At 51.8% G+C, this 23065-nt stretch overlaps 1 protein-coding gene across 4 annotated transcripts in view; it reads right to left on the reverse strand.

The window, feature by feature from the left end:
- Nucleotides 1-307: 307 nt before the first annotated feature.
- Nucleotides 308-23065, reverse strand: part of AP1M1 (adaptor related protein complex 1 subunit mu 1) — a 29874-nt gene continuing 7116 nt past the window's right edge. For all 4 annotated transcript variants that reach the window (XM_061421746.1, XM_061421748.1, XM_061421747.1 and 1 more), the window contains 10 exons: nucleotides 21629-21696; nucleotides 19962-20092; nucleotides 18507-18654; nucleotides 8873-8999; nucleotides 7761-7903; nucleotides 7247-7318; nucleotides 6489-6647; nucleotides 1989-2114; nucleotides 1311-1386; nucleotides 308-1140 (listed from right to left, as the gene is read on the reverse strand). In XM_061421746.1, the coding sequence (XP_061277730.1) occupies nucleotides 1118-1140; nucleotides 1311-1386; nucleotides 1989-2114; nucleotides 6489-6647; nucleotides 7247-7318; nucleotides 7761-7903; nucleotides 8873-8999; nucleotides 18507-18654; nucleotides 19962-20092; nucleotides 21629-21696 (1073 nt within the window). In that variant the 3' untranslated portion in view covers nucleotides 308-1117. The remainder of the gene's footprint in view (nucleotides 1141-1310; nucleotides 1387-1988; nucleotides 2115-6488; nucleotides 6648-7246; nucleotides 7319-7760; nucleotides 7904-8872; nucleotides 9000-18506; nucleotides 18655-19961; nucleotides 20093-21628; nucleotides 21697-23065) is intronic.

Below are 23065 nucleotides of genomic sequence, written 5' to 3' on the forward strand. Positions count from 1 at the left end.
CTGCTGGCAGCAGGACCACACACTCGAGGAAGCCCACCGGGCTGGGGAGGGGAGCGGGTTGCTGGTGGCCCGAGGGCTGAGGGCTGTAACAGTCATCTCAGACGAGATGGAAAAGTCTGCCCGTGTGCCCTCCCCTCTGCAGCCCCTCTGGGAGGCCCCTGGGCAGTGGCTCTGCTTGCTCATTGCCTGGTCCCGTCTTCCCCAGGGGATGTAGGGGTCCCAGGAACTGGTGCCACACCCAGGTTGGTGTGAGCCCGCCCCTCTCCCGGGCACCCAGGAATCAGCACAACGCTGCACCAGAAGGAAAGCATGTTTAACCGATGGAGTTTAATGTATTCATGACACAAACACGGACCAGGTTGGGGCGGTGGTGTCCAAACACAGATGGGGATGGCCTGGGACCCCCACCCTCTGAGGCTGGGGGCCCACGCCGGACCCCTCTTCCCCTGGTGGGACAAACACTGATGTGGCTGAGTGACAGCATCATGTGGCACGGGCTGGCCCTGAGAAGGCGTCTCTATTCAAAGCTCCAGACCAGGAGCCTCCAGTCGAAGTGCCAGGCGCTGGGAGGGCGACCCGGTGTCAGCCTCACTGGGGAGGAGGGTGAGGAAGAGGAAGCCTGTCCTCGCTAAGTGCTGCCTGAGAGCTTCAGGATGGGGGAGGGAGGCGCAGACAATGAGGATCACGTACACAGCGATGGCCCGAGACAAAATCTAGGAATGCTCGATAAACCCACAACGTTCAACACAATGGCAACACGACGGCAGCCCTGCCAGCCCGGCCAAAGAGCGGTCTGGGCAGCGCTTCCCAATCTTTTTGTGACTGGGAGCTGAACAGCACAGAGGCTGTATTTGACCTCTGGAGGGAAAGATGCCTTTCGTTCCCCCCAAATTGACTTAGGGGCTGAGAGACAAGACCTCTTGAAGATGAGCCTCTTCTGGGAAAAGGGGACTTGGGAGGTGAGAGCGGCGGTGGCAGAGCAGGTGCACCTGGAGGAGGGGCCCCTGGGTGGAGCCTGGAGGGGCGCCGGGGTCCAGGGGAGCCCCTCCTTCTGGCAGGCTGGGCAGGCGCTTCCACCAGGAGCCCCCATGCTGGGAGCGTGGGCCACGACGGCCCTTCACTGGGTCCGGAGCTGGTAATCTAGAAAGAGGGAGGGGGGCGTCCATTGTCTGCTCTGACCCTAGAGGAGGGGCCGCCCCACCTGCCCTGGCCCTGGGGTTGCTCCCTGAGCACCACCCTGGGGACAGTGGCACCCCCACCAGGGACCTTTTCAGCATCCCCCACCTGCCCCATGGGCAGGTCGCACGTACCTCCATTCTGAGTGATGTAACGAACCCACGGTAAGGCCTGGTAGCCACTCTTCTCAATGATCTTCAGGTAGCGCACCTGCAGCACAGGTACCAGGGCCCTAAGCATGCACACGCCACCCCCGCTCCTGGCTGCCCACCGAGTCATTCCTCCCGGGGCTGGGCTGAGACCGAGAGGGCCAGGGAGAGACGAAGCACCTTAGTCTGTATCACACTCAGGCCAAGGGAGGGTGGAGATGCTTCTAGAAGGTGTGGCAAAGAGCCAGATGTGCACTCGCAGGCATGACCCTCTAGCAGATTCCTAGAGAAGGGGCCAATCCCAGGGTTTTCAGCCCCATACAGGGCTTCCGTGGAGGTGCCCAGGAAAATGGGCCCCACGGTGGCAAGTGTGTGAACAATAGTTTTGGGGGCTGAATGCATCTCTGAGCTTGGAGCACAGGTCAGGTCTGAGAAGACCACTGCAGGCCTCTTTCCATCAGAGCCAGGCTGCCCACGGAGATGGGCAGGGCTGGGGAGCAGCTTGGAGCCCCGGGACAAGTCAGCTAGCGCCCTTTGCTAACTGGCTGCACTGGTGTCTGTCACCTTTAACCCTCTGAACCTGGACTGATGCCTGGTCCCTGAGAGGCCCCACTGGGCCGTCCATGCCTGCTTTGGGGCCCCGGCAGCCCTGGTGGCACATACCTGGATGCCAGAGGTAGTGAAGTAGGGGATCTCGAACTTGACGCTGATTGGGGGCTTGCCCTCCTTGTCCTCTGCCTCCACGCTGGGCAGGCCAAAGTGGGCCCGCATCAGGTACTCCTTACCGCCCTGGGGGAGCAGACCACAGAGGAGATGGTCAGGCGGAGACCCTGGCAGGTTCATCCAACAGCTGCCCCTGGAGGATGCCAGGCTGCGGGCCTGGCCAACGAGTCCCTTCCTGCATGGTCTGTGGTCACTCAGGGCCTCGGCTCCTGCAACACACTCACACCCACACCAGCCCCGCTGGGGAAAATTAGTCCTCTAATTCTGAGGATGAAGAGAAACTTCTACAAGTTCCCAGGCACAGAAGCCTAGTTGCGTCAAGGAAAAGAACACTAGGGCTTGGGGAGGAAGAAGGGACAGGAAGAGCGAGCACTGGCAGGGGGCGACAGGGCTGCCTGGGACTCATGAGCTGGCCCTAGGTCTTCCCCTGGAAGGGAAAGGCTCTGGTCCGGGGAGCTGAACAATGACTCCAGAGATGGGACTTGTAGTGGGGGAAGGAATGGCTTCCCTGCTGGTGCAGTGGTAAAGAATCCACCTGCCAATGCAGGAGATGCTGGTTCGATCCCTGGATCAGGAAGATCCCCTGGAGAAGGAAATGGCCACCCACTCCAGTATTCTTGCCTGGGAAATCCCATGGACAGGGGAGCCTAGCAGGCTACAGTCCACGGGGTTGCAAAGAATCGGACACGACTCAGAGACTGAACTCTCAGTTGTGAGGGGTCAGGAGTCCTGGCCTGGTTGTCCCAGGGCCTGGTGAGTAACACAGAACTGCAGGGAACAGTAGGAAATGCAGCTCCCATCACAACAGGACACAGAGGGTTTTGATCCTCAGGCCTTTGGCAACATGAGTCACTGCTGACCAGGGCTGCCTTTGCATGGCCTCGGCAGAGCAGCACAGAGCTCTGCCTCCCCAGTGCTCAGCCCCCCCTTCTAGGGATGAAGTGAGTGGTCAGGATCTGCTCATCAGTGCAGGCGTGTGGACTCTGCCTGACTTGGTGCTGTGTGCTCAGTGAAGATTCTGGGACAAGGGGAGAATAACGCAGTCTCAGCAACAGACAAAGCAGGGCTTCCCTGGTGGCTCAGTGGTAAAGAGTGCTTGCCAACGCAGGAGACACAGAATCGATCCCTGATCTGGGAAGATCCCACAGGCTGTGGAGCAACTAAGCCCATGCTCCACAGCTGTGGAACCTGTGCCCTACAGCCGAGGAACCGCAACTACTGAGCCCACACACCCTAGACCTGTGCTCCACGACAAGAGGAGCCACCGCAATGAGAAGCCCAGCACCACAACTGAAGAGTGGCCCCTGTTCCTGTTTACCGAAACTAGAGGAAAGTCCACGCAGCAGCGAAGACCCAGCACAGCCCCAAATAAATAAAATTATGTAAAAAAATAGACAAAGCAGGCAGCAAAGGAATAAAACCAGCTGCATCAGCCTGTGCATGAAACAATAACCAGACCAAAAACCTCAGCTTTATAAAAACCAAGAGGAAAATGAAAGCAAAAGAATATGCAGAGGTGGGCCCTCCCCGGCGGGTGGCAGAAGTCTGCAAGCCTACCTTTGTCAGTCATGTCCATGTAAATGGCTTTAATTTCCTCTGTTAATGAGACTTGGAGACTGGCTCACAGACCAAAACCCATCTCTCCACTGTAAAAGCAGAGTCAGAAAGACGAAACCAGTAGAAAGAATGGGTGAAGGCATGCTGGCTAAAGTCAAACAAAGCAGAGCAGGGCTGGGCTTCCCTGCAGTCCAGTGGTTCAGAATCTGCTGACCAATGCAGGGGACAGATTTGATCCCTGTTGGGGACGATCTCACATGCTGCAAGGCAACTGAGCCAATGCACCACAACTGCTGAGCCCACATTCTACAGCCTGCAAGCTGCAACTGAACTACTGAAGCCTGTGCTCTGCAACAGGAGAGAAGCCCCTGCAATGAGAGCCTATGCACAGCAACTAGAGGGTAGCCTTCACTCACCATAATTAGAGAAAGCCCGTGCATAGCAATGAAGACCCAGCGCAACCAAAAATGTTTTTAAAAAAGATTAAAAAAAAAAAAAAGCACAGCAGGACTGCTGCCACAGGGGAGAATTAAGGGCAAAGAATTCCAGGTGCAGAGGACAACTGTTCACAGCCCGAAAGGCTGCTGTCCTACAAATCCACAGGGAAGACACAGTAGTTATGAGTGTCTATGCACCAGGTAACACGCACAACTGCTGTGAAGCAGATGCTACGAGAGAGGAGACAGGAACCAGAGGAAGGCAGAGCTGGCCCAGCTCTCTGTGTGGCTGATGCCGTCATGGCATCATAGCAGACCTCACGGTGCTTGTGTCAAGTTCTCTACCCCAGTTACAGAGGCCTTGTCTTCTCAAGTACATGTGGGATATTCACAAACTTTGACCTTATATTAACACACAATGAATACTTCAATACATCTTATAAGCAGAATAGCATGAATAACCTTTTCTAACCTCAGTGCACCAAACTCAAAGTGAAGATAAAATGGAAAAGAAAAGTCCCTTTGACCAGAAAAACAGAAAACAAACAAAACGAAAAAATACTCATTCGATTACAGAATTTCTAGATAATAGTACCAAATATTACATGCCCGTTCTATGGGTTATATAGCTAAGGCAGGGTTCAGAAGAATATCTGTGGTTTAAATATTTATATCAATACAAATTTTAAAAGAAAATAATAAAATTTTTAAAACTTGAAAATCAGGACAAAGGATGAAGAAATTAAAGACTTACAAAACTGAAAAATATGACAAACAAACTAAAAAGTGAATCTGGAAAAAAAATAGATAAACCACTAGGTAACCTTATCAAGGAAAAGAAGTAACAAAAATGCAAAATAAGATATAACAAGGGAGAAGTCACTGTCATAAGAGAAGGGGAAAAAGAAACTCCTTTCTACAACTCTGTGTAGGCAAATTTGAAAACCTGGTTAGGATGGATAATTTTGTAGGAAAATAAAAATTTACCCAAACTGACTCCAACAGAAATAGAAACTCGAAATGGCCTAATTTCCACAGATGAGTTAGAAAGAGTATCAGAGAGACAGATGGCCATACACAGCCAAATCTATCAATCCCCTCAAGGCCAGATGATCTCAGGGCCACTTTAAAGCTGTTCTGCAGCATGGAAGAGGGAGACCAAAAAAACTATGAAACAGGTACAACATTGACACCTGAGATAGAGGTACCAAAAAAAAGGTCAATCTTAGTCATGAATCTCAATATAAAAATACTACATACAATGTTAACCAACAGCATTAATGGCACATCAAAGAGAAGACATATCATGATCAACTGGAGTTTGCCAGAATGCAAGGACGGTTCAAGACCCATCCTGTGTTAATATCTGAACTTACAGACACTGAAGAGGCATTTGGCTACATTTGTTGCCCTTTTGTGCTAAAAACACAGCAAAGCAGAACTGGAATAAATTGCAGCCCAAAGCAGCAAGACACTGAAAAAGGGAAACCCTAGCAGTTCCGGTTGGAGGCAAAGCCAGGAGGCTGCTCTCTACCACCACTTATAGGCATGGAGACAGCAATGGAAGCAGGGAGATGCCAGGAGTCATAAGGTGGCCAAGAATAGGAGAGGAAAAGGGGTAACTGCAACTGCCGCAAACATATGAAAGAATATCTAAGAACCCAAGAGAACTGAAAAAAAACTACCACAATCAGAAAAGATTACAAAGCGAAAACAGTCCAGAGGCAAGGCTGAAAGACAAGCAGCAAACTAAGGAAAAGCCTCTGCAACTGCTGTCAGAGAAAAGTGCTCACCTGCCCGTGTGCAAACGGCTTTTGGAAACCAACAGGAAAGTGACCAAACTTGACAGAAAAGTGAGCAAAGGACAGCTACTACAGTTTCCAGAGCAAGGAACACAAACGGCCCCGAGACAAAGGGAAAAGGCACCGCGTCTTTTTACCATGAGGAACGTGCAGTCCGTGCAGCCTCATTCCTGCCTTCCAGTCCCTGGGCACTCTGCCCACAAACCCAGACTCAAGAGCTCGAAATCCTGAACACCAGCCAGGCGGCCATGCCAGCTTGTGGGTCGGGCAGCAGGTGCTCTATGTTCCTGGAGCTGGTGCTGCTCTGCCCCCAAGGCAGGCAGTCTGCGCCCCTGGAGGCAAGCTGAGTTCCAAACAGGAGCGGCAGGCAGAGAAAGAAGGGCAACGGGAGGGTGGGGCGGGGGTGCTAACCTGACTCTGGAGACAGGCGGGTGCACGCACAAGACGAAGGTGGAACACCCCCACCCCACCCGCCCCTGTTCTCCACCCACCCTCCCTTCTGAGCCTCCCTGAGGCCGCAGGCGGGGATCCCGGCCGTGGGCTTGAGGGGCCCGCACTGGTCAGGCTGCCACGCTGTGTGGAACCCAGGGAGCAGGCGGGTGTGGGTGAGGGTCTGGGGGGTGCCCTGCCGAGACGGTGCTCACCGGGAAGGACTTGATGGACCAAACGATCTCACTGTTCTCGGGCACCCACTTGACGCTCCCCACTGTCGTCTTGAACTTGGGTGAGTCGGCATCATTGGGCACAGGGATGTGGATTTCCACATTGTTGGCTGTTGATCGCCGCTTGAACTGGCTCTTGGCCTGGAGATGAGGCAGTGGGGCCAAGGGTGTGGAGGGTGACGGTGAGACAGCCCAGCTCCCACTCAGCCTGCTCCCCAAGGGCCACAAACCCCTAGCCTGTGGGATTCCCCCAGCCTCTCCTGCCCTCTGAGGTTTTCTTTAAGCTCAACTTTGGAAGGTAACCTCTACCCGCCTGTCTCCTCAGCCTTTGGGGCTTCCCATCCTTCTCTGCGGTCATGGCCTCCGGGGACAATGTCTGCGTCACCCGGACTGGCCTGGGATGGATGAGGTCACTGGGTGGCAGATGTGTGCCACCTGGACACTCAGTCACAGCCTGCTTCCACGGTGGCAGCACCTAGTACCTGGGGGGTGTGTCCCGTGTCCCAGGCCCACTCTCGGCGAGCTCACAGGGAGACAACGTGGATGGCAGCCACAGGTTCAGCGCCGGGGCAGGGCTCACAAGAGCCCCCGTGTGCCCCCAGTTCTGCGTTAGGACCCTGTGTCAAAGGCGCTAGACAGGCCAGAGATTCCGGAAAGCCCATACCACGCGGGGCCACCCACGTCCCCCTCTCTTACACCCTGCACATCCGGCTGACGCTGCGTGCAGGACGCACACGCACCTTGATCATGTACTCGATGCGGCTGTGGGAATGCTTTTCAATCACGGACTCGATCCAGATCAAGGGCTTGACCTGTCGGGGAGAGGGAACATGGCGCTCTCGCCTAGTTGTTTTACAAAGCTCCCTTTCACAGAGGGGAAACAGGGCAAGTGACCACTGGGCCTGGTGTGAGCCCAGCACCGGGGCTCTTGGGAGAATCCAAGCCGGTGCCAGGATGGGTCAGAACAGAGAGAGAATGCAGAAAGCATCACAGAGGACACTCTGGGGCGCTGCTGGGGAAAGGGGGCAATGGTGCAAAGGGTCTGACCTCCTCAAAGTTCGGAGCCTCGTGTTGACAAGCAGGCTCCTTGGAGCCCGGCTGCCCCTGGGGCACTGTGCCCGTCCCACGGATCACCTCACAGACCCAAGACTCACCATGGAGGCGGTGGCTCCCACCCAGCAGGGAAGGGGGGCGCTGCCGGGGTGAGGCGGGGGTGGGAGTCTGGGGCCCAGGCGCCGGCGACTGTGCACTCACGTGCGTGTTGAGGCGGTAGGACATGAGCTCGAACTCGCCGTCGGGCGGGATGAAGGAGATGGTGCGGTCGTTCTCAAAGCGCGAGAGCCGCACACACTGGTGGAACTTCACGTCCTCCAGCTCCACGGACTTGCTTTTGCCACCTGCAGGGAGTGGGGGTGTGAGGGCGTGACAGGCAGACCCTGGGTCCCCAGGGCCACTCTCTCAGCAATGGTGCCCCTCTGTCTGGGGCCCAGCCCTGCAGAGCAGAGCTGCTTCCAAATCTGTGAGAGCGTCTTGGGCCACAAACACCAAGGTGGCTGGCTCTTGAGACAGGCATCCCCACCTCTCCTCACCCCTAGGAAGCCCCATCACATCTCAACACTGGGCTGAGGGCAGAGCTGGTGGGCGGTTCATTCTGAGCCCCTAGCCTAGGGTGCTGCCTGGGACGTGTTTGCTGAATGACGAACAGACCCCACTGGGCGTGCTCAGGGATGACTCGGGGTCCCCTGAGGGCCCTGGGCCTGTAGTCCCTGGGATCCCATCTCAGTTTCTCGGCCCAGAGAGGCTGAGGGTCGGGCCCAGTCCTGGGAGGGGAGCTGCTCTGCTGGGTGGATGTCTGAGAGACCCTCACGAGCGCTACTGCTGATGTAACTATGACAACCTTCCTGTGGGTGGGAGGGGAGGCTGGAGGTCAAGCTTGGGAACACCAGAGCCCGAGCAGCCCTGGGCTTCTGAGGCTATCCCAGGCTGCCACTCCACAAAACATTATACCCAAGCCAGGCAGGGCGAGCTTGAGCCGCTGTTGTGGTTTCTGCACAGCCCAGCCCCAACGCCAGGGGTGAGGACAGAAACTGGGCCCAGGAGGAGACGAGCCCTGCAGTCCCTGCAGGAGGGTGGGGCTGAGGACCTTCTGTGTGACCACCGAGGTGCCCATCTGCACGTCTGGCCTGAGAGGCGACACGGGGACTGGACTGGAGGATTTTTCACTCCCCCGTGTCCTCCAGGCCCAGGCGTTAGCTGACCAGTTTTTACCACTGTAAACAACGCGACAATGTTTCTAAGGCAATATGCCTAAGGTGAACTTGTTGACCACTCAGGAGGACGCTCCCGGGCCTGGGCAGGGTACTCACGGCCCGTGTTGTCGAAGAGGACCTTGTCGTTGAGCCCCAGGCGCAGCTCAGGCATGCCGGACAGGAAGACGCGCATCTTGATGGAGCCTACAATCTCACTGCGCAGGACGTTCCCGTTGGCACTGACCTGGGCGGTTGGGGGGCCGGGGGTGAGGGGAGGCCCCGTGCCAGCGGCCACTGTCCCTCACCACGCTGTGTGACCCTCCCGGCCACTCCCACTAGCGAAGCCCTTCCCTGTCCCCTGAGCTGAGGAGGCAGTGTCAGGGCAGACCTGGAAGGCAGACACCCATGGGCCCTGCCCTCTAGGTCTCAGGCCACAGCAGGCTCCTCCCTCTTGGATGGGCCAGCTGATGCTGTGCCTGGAATCCTTTTGGGGGCTCTTTCACACACTGACCCCTCTGAGGTGCCCTAGGATGCCCAGGGCAGACCTGGTGGCTGGAGGCTGTGTGCTTGGCTGGCCTGGGCAGGGATTCTATCAGTGTCTGCTCATCTACTGGGCTCTGTGAGCTTTTCTCAGAGCAGAGCGGACTCACTTTCCGGAAATCTATTTCTTCATGGGCCAGGTGAGGCTACTTTATGTTCTAGGTGAGCCTAGGGCTTGTTGAAGATGGAGCTGCCTGGGTCCTGCTCCCAGGGCTGCTCTGAGGTCTGATGCAAAGTAACAATTACACTTAAGCAAATACAATCCCAGCTCTAACACTGCCTGGGCAGTTCCTCCTTGACCGGGAGGGGCAGAGACTCGGGCGACTTTTAACTCCTGTGCAGACTGGAAGGCATCTGAGAGTGCAACTGAAAATCACAGCACACAGGAAACAGCCTTGTGGACACAGCCGGGGAAAGAAAGGGTGGGATGAATGAGATGGCACACAGAAGGGAAACATACACCACCGTGTGGAAAATGGACAGCCGGCGGGAACCTGCTGCATGACGCAGGGAGCGCAACCCAGCGCTCCGTGACAACCTAGAGGGGTGGGTCCTATGGCTGATCCACAGGTATGCACATGTATGGCAGAAACCATCACAGTACTGTAAATCAATTATCCTTCAGTTAAAAATACATACATTTTTATAAATAAATGGAATAAACATCACAGCAGGACGATGGGTAAACCCGGGGGGTGTCTGGAGGGAGCCGGGCTGCTGCAGCACATCTCCATGGCCCATTTTAGAGATGAGGACACTGAGGCACGGAGCAGCTGGCAGAGGTTCTGGGGCCGCAGCCCAGCCCGCCACCCCAGAGTGCCCTTCTGTGAGGATGCCACATCCACACCGGCAAGCAAAGCAAACTCAGAGCCCTAGGGCCACACGGGCCACTCCTTGGAGGCCCTGACCCCCTGATTTCTGCAGAGAAGCAGGAAAATCTGTTCAGTCTTTAACTCAAATATCTGGAAGTGCCATGGGCAGGCATGGGAGACCTTCACCTCTGAGGGAAGTGACTCAGAAAAAGGCACAAAACAGCACGGGAGGCCCTGCCACCTCCCGTCACTCACCACGCTCTGACCTCGCTGGCCTCCCGCTGTCCTTGCCTCAGCAGGCAGCGCGTGACCTGACCCCCATCTGCCTGCCCGTCCACCTCCATCCACACCCTGGTGAGAGTCGGGTAGGGCTGCTCACTGCGGGGTCCAGCGTGAGGACGGTGCCTGGGGCAGCGCGCACTCGTGAGTCCGTGCAGACATGGCCCCTCACCCCTGAGCTCTGGGCAGCTGGCACGCCACCGCCTTACTCTGCGGGTTCTCAGTGCTCCCCCCAACTGTCCTGAGTTCTCCTTCTCTGGGGGGCTATCCCCCCTGGGGGAGGGGGTACTGTGCAGCCCTCTAGAGCTGAACGATGGCAAAGGAGGCTTGGGAAGTAGACACAAAAGCCATGCAGCCTTTAAGGCCAATGCTGGCCGTGACAGGCGGCCCAAAGTCGGCGCCGTCCCAGGGCAAGCGTGGAAGAGCCGAGTGTCAGCAATATGGCTGCTAATTATACCTGTAGAACCAGATTTTCAGAATCTGGAGGCCAGTGTTGATTTTGGAGGCCGCCAGCTCTGCCGTCAGACTCAGGAAGGTGTGCTCTAACATGCCTGGGATGCCCACACTGCCTCGTGCTGCCCCTTGTATGAGAGGACAGGGCTCCCTGGACGGTGCCATGTGTGCGGACACAGGGGCTGGGGCAGCCCGGAGCTCCCAGCGCTCTCCTGGGCAGCTGCTTACAAACTGCTCCCTGGGATTTGCTTCTCCACCTCAGGACACCTGAGAACATGTCTGGGCTCAGTAAATGATCCAGATGAAGGTCCTCCGGCAGGAGGGGAGTGCAGTGAGCCACTGTCACCTCAAGGCTTAGAAAATAAAGATGGGAGATACATTTACATGCAGTCCACTGGAAGAATTTTTTGGAAAGTGTCTCACTCAGGAATTCCACGCCTGGGCACTCAGCCCTCCAGAGATCCTGCCCAGGTAAGGGAGATGCCCAAACACACATGAGGGTGAGCAATCATGCTCATTTCTGCACTGGCTGGAACAGCCAAAAATGGGCAAACCTAAGCAGCCCATGTGACGGGTTTGGCCCAGTCTGCCCTGGTTTGCCCAAGTACTGGGAGTGGAGGTCTTCTGTGTGGAGACAGGCAGGCTGCAGGTGAGATGGAATTGGCTCGCATCACCCGTTCTCTGCCACAGACCACAGCTATAAAATCTGGGCAGGGCGTTTCCCTGATGGCTCAGTGGTAAAGAATCCACCTGCCAATGCAGGAGACGCAGGGTTGACCCTTGATCTAGGAAGATCCCACATCATCCCTTAGTTGCAGAGCAACTAAGCCCATACGCCACAACTGCTGAGCCTGGGAACTGTGACTATTGAAGCCCACACACCCTAGAACCTGTGCCCCACGACAAGAGAAGCCACTGCAGTGAGACGCCCGTGCGCTGCAACTAGAGAACAGCCCAAGCATTAACACAGACACAGCACGTTAATTAATTAAATACAGTTAAAAATCAGCAACAACAAAAAACCTGGGCAGAATGCATGGGCAACTATTGGGAGACCAAAAAGGCGGATCCAGAAGAGCTGGCCGGACGGGCAGTGTCTCCCGCCCACCGTGACGTGAAGGTGCAGCAGAGGCCTGGGAGTGGAACTGAGCAGTGGGGTGTAGCCAGAGCTTGCAGAAGCCTCTAGTTCTGACTTCAGGGCCGGAAGGGGAACTCCTGCCACTCAGAGGGAATACGGAAATCCCCCGTTTCTCCCCCCTTTCAGTTTTCTCACGGCTGTCTGGGGCCCAGGCAACTGAGCTGCTTTTCCAGGGGTGGGGGTGCTAAACCTAGGATTCCAGCCCAAGTGCAGACCAGCACAAGAGGAGGCATCTAGAGGCCTAAGTTTTTGGCTACAGACCCAAGAAAGGAAGGCCCAGGCAGCCAGAGAGCACAGGTATACAGCAGACAGTGAGAGGTTCAGGAGAGCAACCTCAGGAAGTTGTTTATGTCTCCAGACCTCTCTAGAACCAGGTGTGCACAGACAAGATCCTACGGCCAAAGGCCTTGAGAACCAAACTGTTCCCAGGCCCAGATGGACCGCTGGATGCTGCATATTTGGAACAGATGCAAAAGCAAAGGGCACAAAGGCTTTGAAAACTGAACTGATACTCATGGCTCATAGACTGAAACTTATGGCCTGAACCTAACCAGGTCAATTGTCAGCTAAAACAAACCAAAAAAAATCACCATTTTCAGTATAATTTAAATAAGACCTAGAATCCTACCGCAACATATAACCTAAAATTACGTAGCATACAAAGAACCATGAAAATTTCAGCTCACATGAAAATACAATCAACAGACACCAATATTGACATGGATGTTGTGATTCTATGAAGAAGACTTTAAACCACTATGGGAAAAATCGCAAATACTCTTACAACAAATGTCAAACTAGAAAGTCTCAGGAAAGAAGTAAGACTATAAGGAGAAGGATCAAATGGAAATCTTAGATCCGAAAAATACAGTAACAAATTAAAAACTCACTGGATGGGCTCAAGAGCAGAATGGAGATAACATAGTAGGAAAAGGGCCAGTGAACTTGAAAGCTGATCAACAGGAATTATTCAATCTAAACAACAGAAAGAAAGATGGAGCAGAATGAACAGAGGCTCAGAGACCCTGGGGACAATCACAAAAGGGCTACCATTTATGTTACTGGGGTCCAGAAGGAAACAAGAGTGAAACAGTAAAAACATATTTGAAGAAATGATGAATAAAAACATCTCAAGTTTGGTGAAATACATAAGTCTATAGATCCAAGGAGCTGAACAAAACCCAAACAGCAGGAACTCAAAAATATCCATACCTAGACACATCATAAACTATCTGCTGAAAACTAAAGACAAAGGAAAAATCTGAAAAGCGGCCAGAGAAAAACTACATACTATTATTACCTACAGGGGAATACTGATGTGAGTGACTGGATTTTCATCAGAAATCAGTGAGCCCAGAAGGAAGTGGTACAACGTTTTTAAGGTACTAAAGGAGAGCTGTCAACCCAGAATTTGATATCCAGTGACAGCATCCTTCTGGAAAGAAGGTGAAATGAAGACATTCTCAGAGGAAGGAAAACCAAGGGACTCTGTAGCCTGTTGCCCTGTTCTGAAAGAACTGCTAAAAGGAGCATTTTAGACAGAAGGAAAACTGTACCAGAAGGAAACCTGGAAAACTGGGAGTGAGGGGAGAGCAGCAGGAACAGTAAATACCTGGGAAAATAAGGTAGAGAGTCTTCTTTTCCTCCTCAGTTCTTTAAAGTATGCTTGGTAATTGAAAGCAAAAATGTTTAACACTAATACGGTTTTCAGTATAGAGAGACAATTGTATAGGACAACTCTACAATGGGGTAGTAAAGTTTCTAAATTTCAAATAAAGTTGTAAAATATTCACTCTAAGTAAATGATAAGAAAGTATGTATTTTATAGCAACCACTAAAAAAAACTATACAAAGAAAAAATGACAAGAGTGAAGAAACAAAATGGAACACGACAAGTGTTCAAGTTTAACTGGTATTTACAGAACACTCTCTCCAAAAAGGGCAGAATGTACACTTTTTTCAAATGTACATGGACATTCACCCAGACAGATCGATCATATTTTGGATCACTAATCTTAACAAACTTTAAAGAACTGACAGTAATATAAACTATATTCTCAGACAATAACAGAATTAAAAGTCAATGACAAGATAACAGAAAAATCTGTAAACATTTAGAAATTAAACAACACACTTTCATTAAGTAATCCATGGGTCAATGGAAGTCTCCAGGAAAATGTGAAAATATCTTCAACAAAAATGAAAACCCAATGTTATCAGTCTAGAATACAGCTAAAGCAGTGCTTAGAGAGAAATTTATAGCATTAAATGTTTGTATTAGAAAGAAAAAAGACTTCAAATTAGTATCTGTTGGGGGCCAGAGTAAGGTACTCCGCCCATGGCAAAGGTCATGAGGAAGGAGGCTCGACATATGCAAAGGCGGGATCGAGCCTCAGGAGTCCCCCTGGAAATCCTCGAGCATCTACCCCCATAACCAGAGCCTGCCTACTTTACTACTTTGTGCTCTCACCTACACCTCTGACTTTATGAGGGGCTGTCCCCCACCACCTCTTTCGGAGAAGGAGTTAACCTAGAGCTCCAGTTAATAAAAACTCCTGGGCGTGACAAGAGTGTTTTAACCTACAAACTCCTCTGAAGGTTCTCTGGCCTGCCTGACAGCCTTGTCCGGCCACATGTGATCGCTCACAGCCTCCCAACTGTGAGAGGCACGAGATGCTTTAAACCTTCTAAAAACAGGTTCCTTAGAAAAGTTAGAAAACTATTAGTATAAGTATAATGGGCTGATTAGAAACTGTATTGGTGAAGGGTTTTTCATTTGTTGAGCCAATGTTTGTTGCTAAGTCTCCACATCCCCTGCCCTTACACACCTTAATGAGTATATAGAAGAAATAAGTATTAACCTTTGATATTAATCACGTTAGACCTTAGGCTAAGTAAATTCTTTCCTTAACTAAAACCCACTACACCCTCACCCTATAGGAATGTAACTTTATTTGGGTGGCGTCTGTTTTAAGGATAATCACCCCTGGAGAAATAAGTGTCCTGGTTGACTGACCGCTGTCACAAGGAGAGGGTCATAAATTGTCAGCAGGCCCCCTGGCCAGAAGATGATGTAACACCCCTAAGACCTCTGTATACATTTGTATGAAGCACCTGACTTTGATAAAAGTCAGGACTGCTGACCCCGTGTGACTTTTGCATAACATCTCAGTGTATAAAAGTAGACCATGGAAAATAAAAAATTGGGATCAGTTTCTCGAAATACTGGTCTCCCCATGTCGCTCTCTCTCTCACTCTGGTTGAGTCTCCATCTGAAGCGCGGAACCCACCATGCTTACTAATTATGCCTGGGCTTCTAAGATCCGACCGGGGAGGCCTCAGTGTCTCCTCTCCTTCGGGAGAACGGAAGGACGCCTGCGGCCTGCGTAAGTGGTGCAAACTTCTTGTCTTGAAGTTTTATTGGTCTCCCGCGTAAACCAAGCTACTCAGCCTCTTTTCTCCACTGAATTTTCCTACTGAGCTATCCTCATCCTAGTACTCTTTATATCTTTGATAAAATATTTAAACAAATAGGTCGCCGACGCCGTCCCCGCTTCGAATACCCTGGATCAGCCGGGGCAGGACCCCGGCAAGTATCTTCAGGTACCACTTTAAAAAGCTAGCAAAAGAAGAGCAAAGTGAGCCAAAATCACAAGGAAGACAAAAGCAGAAGTCAATGTAATTGAAACAGAAAGACAATAGGGGAAATCGATGAAATCAAAGCCGATTCTTTGTGTAGGTCAACGAAACAGATAAACCTCTCCTAAGAGTGACAAAGAGAAAAGAAAGACAACATAAATTACCAATATCAGAAATGAAAGAGCGGTGTCAGTACAGACCTTGCACATATTAAAAAGCTAATAAGGGAATACTACAAACAACACTGCATATGAACTCTGACTTAGATGAAACAGACCAATTTCTTAAAAACCACAAACTACCAAAACTCACTCAAGATGAAACAGAAAACCTAATCCATCCTACAGCTGTTATATAATTGAAATCTGTAGTGAAAAATACTCTGAAAAAGAAATCTCCAGGCTCAGATAGTTTTACAGGTGAATTCTAACAAATAAAATTAAAAATAAGCAATTTGCAATAGCTTCCCCAAAATGAAATACTCAGGTGTAAATCTAACATGAAAATTTGTACATGGTAAAAACTATAAAATGTTGATGAAAGAAATAAAATATTATCTAAATATATAGAGAGAGACATATTTCTCATGGATTGTGAGACTTAATATACTAAAGATATCAAATCTCTCCAAATTGATTTAACAGAGTTATTTAACTCAATTCCAATCAAAACCCCAAAGCAAGTGGATTCTAAAATTCTATAAAAGGAACTAAAGAGCTAAACAATTTTGAAAAACAAGACTGTCAGGAGGATCACATTATTTGGTTTTCAGACGTACTATAAAGGTAGTTATTAAGACTGTGTGGTACTGGTGAAGAAACAGGTACGCAGATCAACGGAAAAGAACAGAAACCAGAAGCAGACTTGTACAATATAGCAAATTAATTTTTGACAGAAATGCAAAAGCAATTCAATGGAGAAAGGATAATCTTTTTAAAAAAATGATGTTAGAACAAGGAAAAAAATTGTTCAATGTGCAAAAAATGGATATAAGCCTCATACCTTACATAAAATTTAACTAAAAATTGATCATAGATCTAAATATAAAACTATAATCTTTTAGAAGAAAACTCAGGAGAAAAATCTATGTGACCTTGGGTTTGGCAATGAGTTCTCAGACATGGCACCAAAAGCATAATCAGTTTAAAATTTTGATATTTGGGGTTTTTTTCTGAATATTTTTTTTCTGTGGACCATTTTAAAATCCTTTATTGAATTTGTTATAATACTGTTTCTGTTTTGTTTTGGTTTTTTGGCTGAGAAGTATGTGAGATCTTAGATCCTCAACTCAGGATCAAACCTGTACCCCCTTCATTGGAAGGTGAAGTGTTAACCAACTGGACTGCCAGGGAAGTCCCTAAATACTTGATACGTGGACTTTCTCAAAAACTTCTGCTCTGTGAAAGAAATGCCAACAGAATGAAAAATGACAGACTCAGGAGAAAATATTTGCAAATTACACATCACATTGGATAAAGAAAAAAAAAAAAAAAGACTATCCAATACAAAGAATTTTCAAAACTCAGCAATCAGAAAACAAACTCAACTTAAAAATGATCAAAGGCATGAAAAGACATGCCTCCACAGATATATGGATGACAAAGAGGCATACAGCAAGATCATTAGCCATTAGGGAAATGTACATGAAAGCCATAACACGATAGCTAGTGGGATGACAAGAATGAAAACGCTGATCAAGGATGTGGAGCGACTGGAATTCTCATCCACTGCTGGTGAAAACGCAAACATGTTACTGGAGAACAGTTGGACAGTTGCTTATAAAGTCAAACATACACTTACCAGGTGACCCAGCAATCCCACTCCTGGGTATTTGCCCTAGAGAGATGGAAACTTCTGTCTACACATAAATCTATACAGAAAATGCTCATAGCAACTCTTCACAATTGCCAAACACTGGAAACAACCCAGATGTCCTTTGATGGGTGAATGGATGAACCAACTGTGATTCACAGTATAAAATAAATGAACCAAAGAAGACATACAATTTGGATAAACAGAGCAACGTGGATGAATCTCAAGGCCATATATTGAAAGAAGTCAGATTCAAACTGACACACACTGTATGATTCCACTCACACAACAATCTCAAAAAGACACAGCTGCTGTGATCCGCAGGCGCAGCTGCTGGGGCGGGACAGGTGGGAGGGTGTGGCTACTGAGAGGCAGCAGGGGCGGGGTGTTTGAGGGGATGGAGCTGTTCTGCTGCCCGGTTATGATCATGGGTACACAAGTTTGTACATGTGCTCAAATTCACAGAAGATGTGGTCAGTTACCAACTAACAATAACTTAATAAATAAAACTAAAGAAACAAACATGCACAAAACAGTACAAACCAAACCCCAAGCAACTCCAAAAGCCAGCTGTAGGAGAACTACACCTTACGCTCTCAGTTTTACACAAAACAGTATCTGTCTGCAAACCTACAGCAGGAGGGGCTGAAAGATGACAATGAATCCTTCTGTGATGTGGCCTTTCAGATTGCGGAGCCCTGCACTTGCCTGCTTTCTAATTATTGTTTTACTTTTGCCTGGAAGCATGCAGGATCCTAGTTCCCCAACCAAGGTCGAACCCAGGCCCCCTGAAGTGGTAGCATAGGGTCAGCCGCTGGCCCACCAGGAAGTCCTGGAGCTCTTGGCTGTCTAACCCTAGACATTTTTTTTTAAATGATATGCATGCGTTCGTTCTAAATAAGAACAAAAACTAATGAAGGTAAAACAAGCTCGTGTTGCAATGAGTCCCTAATGAATCCCGCTGATCTGCTATCACACAGAAACTGTTTCTCAGGGCCTTGCTAATTTTAAAAGTCAAGTTTGCTTTATTTCCAATCACGAAGAAGACACATTTTTTAAAAAAGAAAAGGAAGCCTACCAGGAGATTGACGGACTCGATGACATCCAAGAACACCTCGTTCTTCCGGTACTTGATGCCCTCCGAGCGCCAGGACACTGCATTGGTGACAGTGGCTGGGGGCCTCGGGGCCCCCGTTTCCAGCTTGTGGCCTTCTTGAGTGATGTACCTGTGGGCCCGGGCTCAGAGTTAGCTGGCTCAGGCACTGACATATTGAAAACAGCCCCTCCCTGTAGCAGGCGCCAGGAGAGGCAGGTTCTGGTTTCACCTGGGGCCATTTAACACAACAAAATCACGATTTCGAAAACCCCAACACACTCTTCAGTTACAATGAGTACAGAGTTCTCAGTCTCAGGGCAGCAAGGAGCCAGCACTGGTGAAGAAAACAAGCAGTGGGCATGAAATGCTTCCCAGCTGGGCATGCAGAGGAGACTGACCTCCCTAGGAGAGTGACCTGGTGACCCTGATTCCACTCGCTATTTAGTCAGAAGTCATGTGCCACCTGACCCTGTGGACTGCAGCCCACCAGGCTCCTCTGCCCATGGGACTTCCCAGGCAAGAACACTGGAGTGGGTTGCCATGCCCTCTTCCAGGGGATCTTCCTGACCCAGGGATGAAACCCACATCCCCTGCATTGGCAGGTGGATTCTTTACCACTGAGACACCTGGGGAACAACAGATGTGGGGTGTGCTGAAGTCACATGGCTTCTCTGAGTGCCCCTCTGCTCCCCGGTAAGATGGGAAGACAGCAGCTCTAAGTGAAATGGAAAAAAGCTCTCACAAGAGGCCTGCTTCCCAAGACGTGCTTAATCAATGGTGACCATTATTTGGTGCACAGGATTCCAAAGAAGGGAGCTTTTTCATCACAATCTCATTTATGACAGTAAAAACAAAGGCAGTGGGACTTTCCTGGTGGTCTAGTGGTTGAGAATCTGCCTTCCAACGTAGGGGACGCAGGTTCGATCCCTGGCCAGGGAACTAAGATTCCACAGGCTACGGGGCAACTAAGCCCCTGTGCCTTTACTAGAGAGCCCTCAGGCCGCAAACTACAGAGCCCACTCGCTCTGGAGCCCGCATGCCACAACTAGAGTGAAGCCTGCGTGCTGCAAGGAAGACCTCGCGTGTCCTAACTGAAACCCAAAGCCATCAAAACTAAACAAGCATGTTAAAAACAAAAACAGAACAGCGGCAGGCGACTCCCTACAAACACAGCACCGAGTGCACGTCTGTGGACGGAAACGAAGACCCAGCAACAGGAAAAGTGCTCATGCCATGCAGTGATGCTGAGTGCAAAAGGACCCAAAGCTGCCCCAGGAACTTAGGAAACTCCTGGTGGGCTGGAGACAGGCAGGGGACCAGCGACGTGATTACACATTTGCCTCCTGCACCTCCAAACCTGCCCATGACTTCAACACATGACATAGCCCTGGCCTGACCCCCACTCACCCGTCCCCGGGCCCCATCCCAGCCACTCACTCCTGTAGGATCTTGCTGTCTGTGGTCTGGGGGTAGCCGAAGTCCATGAGCTCATCCAGCAGCTCATAGATGATGACGAAGTTGTCTCGAATGCTCTCCTCCTCCAGCTCTTTGAAGTATTCTGAAAATACCTGCAGTGTTGCCATGGGAGGCAGATCAGTGACAGGAGAGATGAGGAGGGGATGAACGCCTACACAAGTTCATTTGCACTTCGTGCCCCGAGGCCCCTGCCAATAGCCCTTCTGTTCACAAGCTGTGTTTGCCTGGTTCCCAGGGGTGCTTGGATGAGGTCTTGGGCTCAGGGAATGTGGGCAGGCGGACAGCAGTGGCTGTCTGTGACGCGCGAGCCAGACTGGGGGTGTGCAGGGGACTGAAACCTGCTCAGAAGCCCGAGTTCCCACACCTTGCAGGCCCACTCTCCTCCTCTCCCTGACAGACACCTCCAGGCCTGGGGCCCCTTCCCAGCTTCTCTTTCACCCTGACCCTTTGCCTCTGAATCAGGAGTGATTCAGATGAGGGACAAAGGCCCCTGTGGACAGGACAAGGAGCTCTTTAGGCCTCTTGTGACCTCCCTGAACCCCAGTCTGTACAGTTGTGCCTGCAGATAAGCCTGCCCCATTTCAACAGAAAATTCACATGATGAAAGCAGGGGCACCAGGGGAGCCAAGGGGAAGAGCAACTCGACAGAAGGTCTTTCGGGAGCACAAACAAGGAAGCAGGAAGGCAACGCCAGTCACTGCTGGGAGAACCTTCCTCCTTCCCGCTTCCCCATCTCTACACCCCAGGACTGCAACTGCTGGGCTGCTCCTCGGAAATCACAAATACCGCCGACTAGCCCGCGACAGCCTGGGGATGCTGGCTGCCCCTCAGCCCGCACGTGGGGCCTCTCCTGCCCCGTGTCCTCACCGCCCCACCCCCCACTGTGGGGCAGAGGAGACTGCTAAGCAGGCTACACACGACACCATCTGGAGTATGAAAGCTTTCCTGGGCAGACCCCAAGCCTCCTGGGTCGGACTGTCCACTCTATTCAACCCCATGAAAGCCCTATGTCAGCCAGGCCCCTCCACCCCCTCCTCCCTGCTGCCTTTAGGTTCTTTTCCCACTCAGCTGCCGGAGAGGATCTTAAATCAGGTCTTGTCAGGCTCCTGCTTAAAGCCGTCCACCATTTCTCACCAGACTTGTAACAAAATCTAAACGCCTCACTAGGCCCTGTGCAGCAAGCCCTGCCCTGAAGTCCAGCCCGGCCACCCTGCTGACAGCTCCACACTCTGTCCCGGAACACTGGGCACCACAGGCACTTCTGCCTCAGGGCTTTTGCACATGCTGCTCTGTCTCCCCATCTCGCTGGCAGCTGGGCCTGGCATGTGTCACCATTCTCTAAGGTGGGGCCTCAGGCCACTGTGCCTTTAGAGCTCCCCCAAGAAGATTCTGAGCAGAACTTAGCTCCACCCTCCTCCTGGTTAACCCACCTCCCTAATCCCTGACTCAGCGGGTCACTCTCCAGCCTTCCACAGCCAGCTGGGGGCACACCTGTCCTGCTCCCTCAGTCTTTTTCCTGGGGTTCCAGCTCCCCCAGGGACGCTACGGCCCTCAGGTGGCCAAGATGAGCAGGCACACCGAAGGGCAGGGCGATGGATACCCTTCACGGCCCCTGTGCCTCTACTCACCTGCACCACCTTATAGAGGAAGGAGAACACCAGCGACACGCATGCGTTCTTCTTGGAGGTGGCGACCACTGCACGGCGGCCACAGTTAAGGAGCGTTCAGAGGTAGGGCTGCCACCTCCCAGACTCCCGTCCCCTGCATGTTTTGGAGCCGCCCCCAGTCGCTGACTCGGCGCTCAGGGTTCCCCAGCTCCTGGTCTGAGCCAGGCCTGGGCACTGTGGTCACAGACAGGGGTGGTCCCGGCTCCCAGGGGGTGCTCAGCTGACAGAGGGGCAGCAGGGGCACAGGAAACCCATCGCAGCTGCCAGGTGAGGGGCACTGCCCAGGGGAGGTGACGCCTGAGCGGAGGGCTGAAGCTCGAGGTATGGCAGAGGGCACTTCAGTAAGGTGAGCAGTCCCAGGAGAGCAGCATGACTCATCCTGGAGCGGAAACCAGGAGCACAATCTGCCCTCCTCCAAAGCCCATCACCTACAAGACCCTCCTGAGGTTCCGGGCTCCCCGGCCTGGGCCGATTCTGGCTCGCGCCTGTGTCTTTCCCCCTGAAGCAAACCTTTTGAATGAAGCCTCCATTTTCTCACCCACCCATGGGCTTCCAGGTGGCTCAGTGGTAAAGAACCCACCTGCCAAGAAGGAGCTGTGGGTTCGATCCCTGGGTCAGGAAGATGCCCTGGAGCAGGAAATGGCAACCCACTCCAGTATTCTTGCCTGGAGAACCCCATGGACAGAGGAGCCTGGCAGGCAACGGTCCACGGGGTCACCAAGAGCCAGACATGGCTTAGCAACTGAACAACGCTAACAGCCTAACAGGGGCCCGGAAGTGGATTCACCGAGGTGAGGCGTAAACTGGCACACACTCTGGACATGGGACGTGTCCCCAGCTCCTGGGGTCAGTGCGTACTGGGAACTTCCTGTTCCTCTTTCCCTAAGGGCTTGATCACCTGGGAGAACAGCTCCTCTGCACTGCACCCTGGCCACCCCAGTGCCAAGCTGTGGAGGCAGGAGGGAGAAAGGGGCCATCTCCATCCCACTTCCAGCCTCATCCCAGCCCAGCACAGGACCTCAGGAAATGGACGCTGGGCCAATCAGGGGAGTGCTGGCTTCCCTAGTCCAGGTAACATGGGTTCCAGGTGCTTTCCAAGGAGGGGCAACGGGCACCTCCAACCCTTTGGCTGGGCTTGGAGACTGCCACCTGACAATGGAACTTGGGCTGGAGGTGAGCAGATGCCCACTCAGGCAGGGTGCGCTGAGCACTGGCATCCAGAGGGATGAGCCCTCGCCATCTCCTCACTGGCTGCCCACGCATGGGCACCAGAGCCCCACTGGGAACTGGTCTGATGGCTCCTGCTGAGCCGGAACCGCTACTCCCCAACCCCCCACAGCTGGGCACCCATGCCCAGACCCAGGGCAGCTTCTCAGACAATTTCTTCCTGGCTCATGG

Source organism: Bos javanicus, chromosome 7, assembly GCF_032452875.1.
Source record: "Bos javanicus breed banteng chromosome 7, ARS-OSU_banteng_1.0, whole genome shotgun sequence".
Classification (NCBI taxonomy): Eukaryota; Metazoa; Chordata; class Mammalia; order Artiodactyla; family Bovidae; genus Bos; species Bos javanicus.